This window comes from Gastrolobium bilobum, unplaced genomic scaffold (genome assembly GCF_033153095.1).
Source record: "Gastrolobium bilobum isolate Gb01-03AN ecotype WA unplaced genomic scaffold, APGP_CSIRO_Gbil_v1 utg47561, whole genome shotgun sequence".
NCBI classification, from domain to species: Eukaryota; Viridiplantae; Streptophyta; class Magnoliopsida; order Fabales; family Fabaceae; genus Gastrolobium; species Gastrolobium bilobum.
Window position 1 is genome coordinate 102,262 of NW_026899971.1, and position 8,630 is coordinate 110,891.

The 8,630-nt window shown below is 35.2% G+C and overlaps 1 protein-coding gene across 3 annotated transcripts; it reads left to right on the top strand.

Moving 5' to 3' along the window:
- Window positions 1–241: 241 nt before the first annotated feature.
- On the top strand, window positions 242–8,312 carry LOC133294590 (thioredoxin-like 3-2, chloroplastic). 3 transcript variants are annotated; one of them, XM_061493291.1, is made up of 5 exons: window positions 242–736; window positions 1,623–1,697; window positions 5,726–5,792; window positions 7,843–7,860; window positions 7,937–8,312. In XM_061493291.1, the coding sequence occupies exons 1-5, from the start codon at window positions 432–434 to the stop codon at window positions 8,039–8,041; spliced, it is 570 nt and encodes a 189-aa protein (XP_061349275.1). In that variant the 5' UTR covers window positions 242–431; the 3' UTR covers window positions 8,042–8,312. The 3 variants fall into 3 exon arrangements, with proteins under 3 accessions (XP_061349275.1, XP_061349276.1, XP_061349277.1); XM_061493293.1 differs by having other exon boundaries at window positions 600–736; window positions 1,591–1,697; XM_061493292.1 differs by lacking the exon at window positions 7,843–7,860.
- Window positions 8,313–8,630: the final 318 nt, after the last annotated feature.

An 8,630-nucleotide genomic window follows, 5' to 3' on the forward strand; every position in this document is an offset into this window, starting at 1 on the left:
AAAATTGTAACCACCACAAAGGATTTAAGTGAAAATTTAAAATCACAGAGAGTTAAATGATAAATTATTTCAGTAAAGTAGATCTAAATGATAAATTTAAAATCACCTCAAATGATAAATCACAAAAAATCTGAAAATGAATATAATGGGAGCGAGCCGAAAAGTAATAGAAAATGTTTTTAAAAGTATATAACTAACAAAACACAAACGAATGATTGGGAATAAAAAGTAACATGATGACCATCAACAAAATTCTCAAAGAGGAAAAGAAGCTAACCAAATTAACACGTTTAGAATTAAGAATCGGAAAATCCCTTGGTAGTTCGTTCACCCTTCAACAAACCAGTACTGTGTTTTGGTTTGACTCGTAAACACGCTCACTTTTTTCATACTCTTTGGAATATTGGTTAGTTTTTCTACGACACCCAGCAATGTCACAACATCTTAGCATTCACACTGCACCATTCTCTTTAAAATCTCCAACAACCAAATCAAAATCTCTCTCTCTCTGCTGTTTCAGATCCAGTTTCCCTTTCCCTAACTCACCGTTAATTTCAATTTCTTGTGACTGTGCCAACGAAACCCCTTCAATAGGAGGAGCTATTCCGTTGAGACAGCAAGGGTTCTTGGAGGATGACCCTGTTTTCCTTCACATTCAACCCATCCTCAGCGAAACCCACTTCGATCGTGTCGTTGCCGAGGCTCAGCAGCTCCGTCATTCTCTTCTTATTGTTTGGTAGGTTTCGTTTTTGACCGTTTGTGTTTATTTCCAAATTGAAATAAATAGAACAAAATTTAGGAGAATTTATAACATCTTTTACAAAAAACAAAAAACCACTCCTCGTTAAACTCGACTAGCGAACTTGTGGTGGAAGTAATTCTTGTAAGCAAAATTGTTTTTATAAAGGACGAATCTATAACATCCTTTATTTCCAAAAAAAAAATTATATGGAAATTTGTTTCTCTCACTTGTTTTTCTCTTTTACCAGCCTGTGTTATTAATTTTTGTTTGTTAGTGAATTAAGATTGAAAATAACGTTTCTTATAACTGCGTCAGTGTAAGTTGATACTTCCCTATATGTAGATAGATTTGTTTTGATCAAAATGGAAAAATGAACATGACACAAGGTTCCCTTTCACTCTGGCCTATCCTAATGTCTGTGGCCTTAAAAGAAAATTTTCATCATCTTGATTGAGCATGACTCTAGTTTTAATTTATTTTATTTTGGTGTAAGTGAATTCATCAATGAAAACTTCATTATCATGATTTTTGCAATGTTTTTGAGGTAGCCAAATTGTGGTTTATGCAGTCCAAATTATCAAATTTGTCATTAATGGCAACTTTTTTTTTTGGAAGTAAGAGTACACAAGCTTTTTTTGTAGCTATTGAGCGTTTTGACCTCCTAGAAATTATTTAGTGACACCGTGGGATGAAGGCCCTGATATGATCAGAACACTGTTTTTTATATTATGGTAATTTGAGTTTGATGGCTTGCTTAAGCATTTGGATATCTTATTTTGTCCATGATACTTCATGAAAAACTTTTATTTCTTTCTTTTATCTAATTAGTGAATAACTCTTTTACCTAGTGGGATTTGAGGTGAGATTACGTGGTTTGTAGGATGGCAACTTGGTGCAGGAAATGTATATATTTAAAACCAAAATTGGAAAAGTTGGCAGAAGACTATTATCCAAGGTGAGATTCCATTTTGTTTTTATGACTGTCAAGCACAACTAGAATAACTTCAGAGCATATCAGTGATTCGCAGATTCGCTCTCTTGTCCTTGAACCAATGGAAAATCCATACTGGTACTTTCCTTGAGCCATTTGATATGTGGGACTTTTCCTTTATAATCCCTTAACATCCATTCAATATTGATTGAAATTTTTCTCTGGCTTTAATGTGGTCTATTCCAGTAAAAATCCTCGTAAATTTCTTATTTGGTGTTCTTTCTGTTGAAATAGAGAGTAGTTGGGAGAAACTCTGTCATGTGTTCATGCATTCCAAATAATTTATACTACTAGGAGTGCATCAAGCGTAAGAACTAATCAAGAACTTGTCTAGTTGACTAATATTCTAACATGTGCTAAATATTGTAATGAATCTAGACCAATATTCTAACACTACCCTTCAAGCTAAAGCTTGTCAATTCTTAACTTTTACAAATAAGTAAACACGCAACAAAAATTTGGGCTTGACCCAAATGCCTATTTTGACAAATATTGATAGTTTGCTATTTTATTGGTAAATTCGAATTCTAAATGTAATCATTATATATGATGATTGAGAGATATGTGAGATTTTTTTTTTTTTTTTTAAATAGGAAACTAGGGAAGTCCTTAATTGATAAAGAGAGTAGAAGGGTGGTTGTTTATCAAGCAAGTTCTTGTGAGATATAAATACTTGTATTAGGGATTTGTTTGAGGTATGAGAATGAGAGAGATGAAATTGCGAGTATTGTTGTTGAAGGTTTGCATCATTGTCTAAAAAAGTTGTAAGACCAATGGGAAATGGTTTGCTGCTTTTCCGTTCAAAAATTGTAATATAATGTTAGCCACAGTGAATTTGATATCTTCTCATCTGTAGATGTAGGTATAACATCCCAAAAATATAATGCTACTAGGATTAGGTGTAAGTGTTAGTGTAATTAAATTATAATTAATCAATGTGCCAATTTGGTAAAATTGGGAAAACTTAGGGTCAAAGATGGAATTTAAATCTGATTAGGGCCTTGCTTAGGTGTGGAACAGCTCACACAAATTGTTTGCACCCATTTTTCCATCACTGTGTGATGAGAAATCAAGGACTACATGTGCCAGGCCCGTAGCTCCTACAATGAACTTGCCCAGACAGAATTCTGAACTATAATAATATATGTCTGAAGGCTGAAGACTTCAGAGAGAAAATCCCAACCTGTGTTTGCTTGATGAAAATTCTGCCCAAAGACCCCTCTTAACTTTCAACCATTAGGAGCTTGGTTAGGAGAGTTAGAAATCTATTACAATCACCAGCACCCATCGAAATTTGAGAACCATCAACCTTGTTCGACCAATAAAGTCCCCTCAATTTGCACTCTAAAGCTTCAGCCATACCAGCAAGAATTTGAGAGAAAGGTTGTTCACCATGAATTTCCTGGGTTGCATGGAGCTCCAGCCGTGCAAGGGACAGTGTTGGAGCTGTTGCGTACTTGTTTTGGTCTCTGTTCAAGGGAGGGAAATCTGACCAAAATTGTAGGGGAAAAAGAATTGGAAGAGCCCTGCTTTTAGTATTTAAGAGCAAGGTAAGTGCTAGAGGATCTTTTTTCTTCTCTTTGACTATGATTTGTACCTAATGGAGAAAGGAAATTCTTCTCCTTAGCTTGCATTTAACAATGGTCAGCGATAGTAGTTAATTGCGCCGCAATAGCGCCGCGAGCCGCGCCGTATGGGCGTTGTGGTGCCTCACTGCAAGAAACCGCTCCGCGCCGCATCGGAACGCAACAACGGCCATTGCGATCGCAAATCGCGGCCATATTGTTGTCATAAGGCAAAATGTCAATTTTTCCTAAATTTAAATGTGTAAGAGAAAATTTCTAAGGTGACATATTCGGTACCATTGTCAGACCTTAGTCTTTTAATTCTTTTTCCAAATTGGGTCTCAATCATTTTATAAAATCGAAAGAATAACTGTGATACCTTAGATTTTTCATGCATTAAAATACCCAGGTTACCCGAGTGTAATCATCAATGAAAGAAACAAACCATTTATTACCAGAAGCATGAGGAACTTTAGAAGGACCCCAAACATCAGAATGAACAAGATCAAAAGGCTCAACACTTTTAATGGTACTAGAAGGAAAAGAGACACGATGGTGTTTAGCAAACTCACAAACATCACAATGAAAACACTCAACAGACTTAGACAAAAATAATGATGGAAATAAAGACTTAAGCAAACGAAATGGAGGATGCCGCAAGCGTTTATGATGGAGCCAAATCAAAGAGTCGGCAGTAGACTGAGATTGAGTCAACAAGGTGTGATCTTTAGCATACTTTGCAGAAGATTCTGGCACCAGATAGTACAACCCACCTTGCTCTTTAGCACCCCCAATCGTCTTCCCCGTAGCGAGATCCTGAAAAACACAGTGAGTAGGGAAGAAAGTTGCAGTGCAATTCAAATCTTTGGTAATTTTATAGATAGAAAGAAGATTTGTGGAGAGTTTGGAAACATGAAGAACATTTTGGAGATGTAAGGAAGGTTGTAAATATATGTTACCGGAACCCGCAACTGATGTGTGTGAGTCATCAGCTACAGCTATTGTATGGGTGCCAATAGTAGGGTTATAAGAAAAAAAGGAGTCAGCACAACAAGTCATATGATCAGTAGCACCAGAATCGATAATCCAAGAATGTTTAAAATCAGTACAAGAAGAAAGAAAAGAATGAGTAGTGGAGCTTATACCAGTCATGGTCCAAGCACTAGTATTAGATGGCTTACTCAGAAAATCAAGCATAGTATGAATCTGCTCCAACTCATCTCGGCGAATAGAAATAAATTCCGAAGATGCACCATTTGAACCCGCCATAATATTGAGGTGAAAATCACACAAACGCAAATCCAAATGATGTCTGACCGAAGAGAAAACACAGATCTGGAAAGAGGAGACAAAACCAAGCAGGAAAAGTTTTTTTTTTTTTTTTTGCGTGAACAGTACTCGTGAACAGTACTGGTGAACAATACCGTGAACAGTGTTTTTTTTGTTGGGAGCTGTTCCGGTCGTCTGATGAAAAAGAAACCTCCGTAGAATAATAGATCTGAGAAAACAGAGTGAAACAGGGGTCCTCACGGTTCAAAAGGTCCCCGGAAATTTTTTTTCCGGTGGCGGCGAGAGGTAAATAGGGTTTGATTTTTAAAGGCGGTGATTTGCAGAAGCAGAGCTCTCAGAATCGGGAGCTCTGATACCAAGTTGAAAAAGGAGATAGTCTTATTGATAAAATTGTGTATAACATCGGTATAATTGCTCTCTATTTAAAGAAACTAAATAACCTAATGGGCTAAGCCCAAAGAAGATTCTAGAATGAAAATAAATAAACAAATATTATTATTTACAACACTCTCACTTGCCTAAGCAGCAAGCTCTATGGGTTAGCAGAGACCAGGCCACGAACTAGCCAAAATGCAACCGAACATACACAAACAGAAAACAACTATGGAGTATGCACAAAACTGATTCTGACTTAGACTTAGAAACAAAGGGAAAACCAAGGAAGCAATCAACAATGGAGTTCCATGGGAACTCTGCAGGGGAGACAATTGACCGATCATGGTGGATGGTGAGGCTCTAATACCTTAGTGATATAGAGAGCAACCGGGAGAAATTGGGTGTATTGTGTACACACAGTCCAATTTACACTATGAGTGCATTAAGTAAAGGAACTAAGACAGTATTGATTATAGAGCTAATAAACAGCTATGAACCATAACATAATTATAGTTGACTAATATTTTGACATGTGCCAATGATTCTAGGCTACTAATAAGCTAATGAATGTAGACTAGTATCCTAATACTTTCAACTAACTTATAATATATTAGTGAAGCTAAATGATTTTAGAGCATAGTTTGGACATCTCACGTGTAATTGTTTTATGTGTCATGATATTTTAGTTCAGATTTCAGTTAATATATTAATCGGTTTGTTAATTTTGTAATAATGGATATGTTTTATGTGGGTTTCATGTAGATTGCGGTTCTACAGTGTTGATGTAAATACAGTTCCACACAAACTTGTTGCTCGTGCCGGTGTGACTGTAAGTTCCTCATGGCTTACACATTATTTTTCGTTCTTTTTCATTTGCTATCTTAATGTAATGACAGTAATGTGTGCAAAATATATTGAAATTTGTATGTTATCACATCTCTAACGTATCAGTGTCTCTTTCACAAGCCGATGTAGCCATGGGGGTACTTCAGCAATAAGTACTTCATTTATGCGTGTCACATTTCTTTTTCTTAAACAGAAGTCACCATCTAAATTTTATAAATATTGACTTGAGAATGGTAAAGTGTTATAGACCCAAGAGAAAGAGAGCTGAGAGATAAAGGAGAGAAAAAGAAAGAACAGTGCTGTGATTGTAGATTGGAGGACAAACAGAACAATGGAGAGAATTCTCCTTTCAAGAGTTTTCCCTTCTACAACTGAGCTACTGCTTTGGTTCCCAACACTAACAATTCCGCAGTAATCCTCTTCTACCTGTCTCCTATTTTTTGCTAAGCTCGTGCTCTCGATAACTTCAACCACTTAACCAATTCTAACTACCTTTAATTACCTAAACAATTCTGTAACTACTCTAACGGATTAGCCTCAAAAATGGATCCTCTAATGTCTCATTTTAACTTGATCAGGTCATATGGAATTATCTCAGTCATTCATAATTTTTAAAAACAAATCAATGTTTTCCATTAAAGATATAGCCCAAAAGTTGATGAAGATGATCAAATTGCAGTTATTGATTCTCGTGAAACAAGACAAAATAAAAAAAAGTAAAATATTAAAAAAGGAGAGGGATCTTCTCACATGGTAAACCATTGATTTGTCATTAAAAGTTATGAATGACTGAGATCTTCTCATATGACCTGATCATATTAAAATGAGATATAAGAGGCTCCTTTCCTTCTTTTCCTCATTTTCCTTTATTCTTCTGTCCTAAGTCCCATAAGAAAGAGAGTACAAAAAATGACTGAAGAAGTTGAAATGAAAGAAATTGATACGTTCAGGGAAATAAGGGACCTAAAGCCTTTCAAAGTCTATAATAGGAAGCTTACGACAATTGAAAATTTATTGTGACATAGAAATGACTGCCAGTAACTGTCTTATTAAACATAATTTCCTTATTAAACAATTGTTCTGTATTGCACTTACTGGGAGTTATTACCATGTAATAAGAGGAGACAATTGGTATTATGTGTTGCACTTGCTGGAAGTCATTGCTATGTAATAAGAGGGTCTCGTTATTACTATGTAATAACAGGAGAGATCCTCTTATTACACAGCAATAACTACCGGTAATTGTCATACAGAACAGTAACTGCATAACTGACTAATTAATACACCAATATACTGACATAATAATTATCTTCTTAGTTTTCAATTGTCCTAAGCCTCTAGTATAGACTTTAAAAGGCTTTGGAACCCTTATTTCCCTGAATGTATCAGAAATAATATAGAAAATTGTATAAGAACTAAGGATAGATGTATTATATGGTATGTCTTCACATCATATGTGGCTTGCGCCTTGTGAAAATGGTACTGGTATCTTTTATTTGGTGTATGATTTGCAAAAGACCAATAGGGTCCTCAGTAAGAAGAGTTGATCAAATGGAACATAATAAGAGAGAGAGATGAAGATCAGGGAAAATTCTAATAGGAGAAATCACTAAAAGACTTTGATCTAACTGGCATGTCCATAAACTTTTGTTTTTTGACACAGCACAATGATGTTGTTTGATCCTTGTAACCAATACCACCTAGTAAAAAAAAGCTTTTGTTATTGTTTGTTGTGATTGGGCAGATGGGGATTGGTTTTTGATGTTATTGGAATTTTTTACTGGAGGGGCACGGAATATTAGTAACATCTGAATGATTTGCTGGTTTTATAAACCTCTAGCAAAGGCATATGTGATAATTGAATTATACCACTACTTGATGAGTCTCTGTAAATATTCAACCATTTCTCTCGACTTCCCTGTTATTCTGATTGTTGTATTTTCTTCAATTAAATTAACTATTTAGACATTTTTGCTTGACACTTATTATCTGTAATTTTTACATGTATTTGTATGGTCTGGGAATCATTGCAGAAAATGCCAACCATACAAGTAAGCACCATTGTATTTGATTTGATAAATTTGTTATATTCTTCTCCAGCCAGTGATTTAAATGTTCCTATTGCAGCTATGGAAAGATGGCAAGAAACAAGCTGAAGTCATCGGTGGCCATAAAGCATATTTGGTAATAAATGAGGTTCAGGAGATGATTGAGAATGAGTGCAATATGTGAGTTTTTAGTGCAGCAAACAAATTCTCCTCTACTTTAATATATCTTATTAAATGGTTGTAATATATTTGATCTAAAAGTTTACACTTCACACGTGTGGTAATTGCTAGTTTGAGGAGTTAGTTCCCTTAAAGCAACCAAAGAACCTGACTTCCACTAACACTTTGCATCTTGGCAAATATTATTCTGTAGTCTACTTCCATTCTTCTGTATATTCCCACGGAGCTGAGGATTGGAGAATGTAAAAATTGAGGTTACAAATAATCTTCTAAAACTTGGTTCTTTCTTTTTCTTTTGGTTTATACATGGTTTATTCATTTTGGAATGAGTGAGAATTGCATGCAAATGACAGAAATGTATTTCAATGAAATATTTTGCACATTAAACAATCAGATACCTTTTACTATACTTTCTTATCTCTTCCTAGCCTCTTATTTCATCTCCTCAACTGTTTCTGTTTATTTTGGTAAGTGATTGTGTTATGATTCTTCCAGAAACTTGAACATGTATATCAGAAAAGAGAATATGCAAACTATAGAGGAAACGCACACAAAAGTACTGAAACAAAGGCTGCCTAATAATTGCAAAAAAG

Excerpts from the sequence above, each read along its gene's own strand:
- LOC133294590 (XM_061493291.1), top strand. The coding sequence starts at position 432 with ATGTCACAACATCTTAGCATTCACACTGCACCATTCTCTTTAAAATCT. Across the intron at positions 737-1,622 it reads CATTCTCTTCTTATTGTTTG|GATGGCAACTTGGTGCAGGA; the intron begins GTAGGTTTCGTT and ends CGTGGTTTGTAG. Across the intron at positions 1,698-5,725 it reads GCAGAAGACTATTATCCAAG|ATTGCGGTTCTACAGTGTTG; the intron begins GTGAGATTCCAT and ends GGTTTCATGTAG.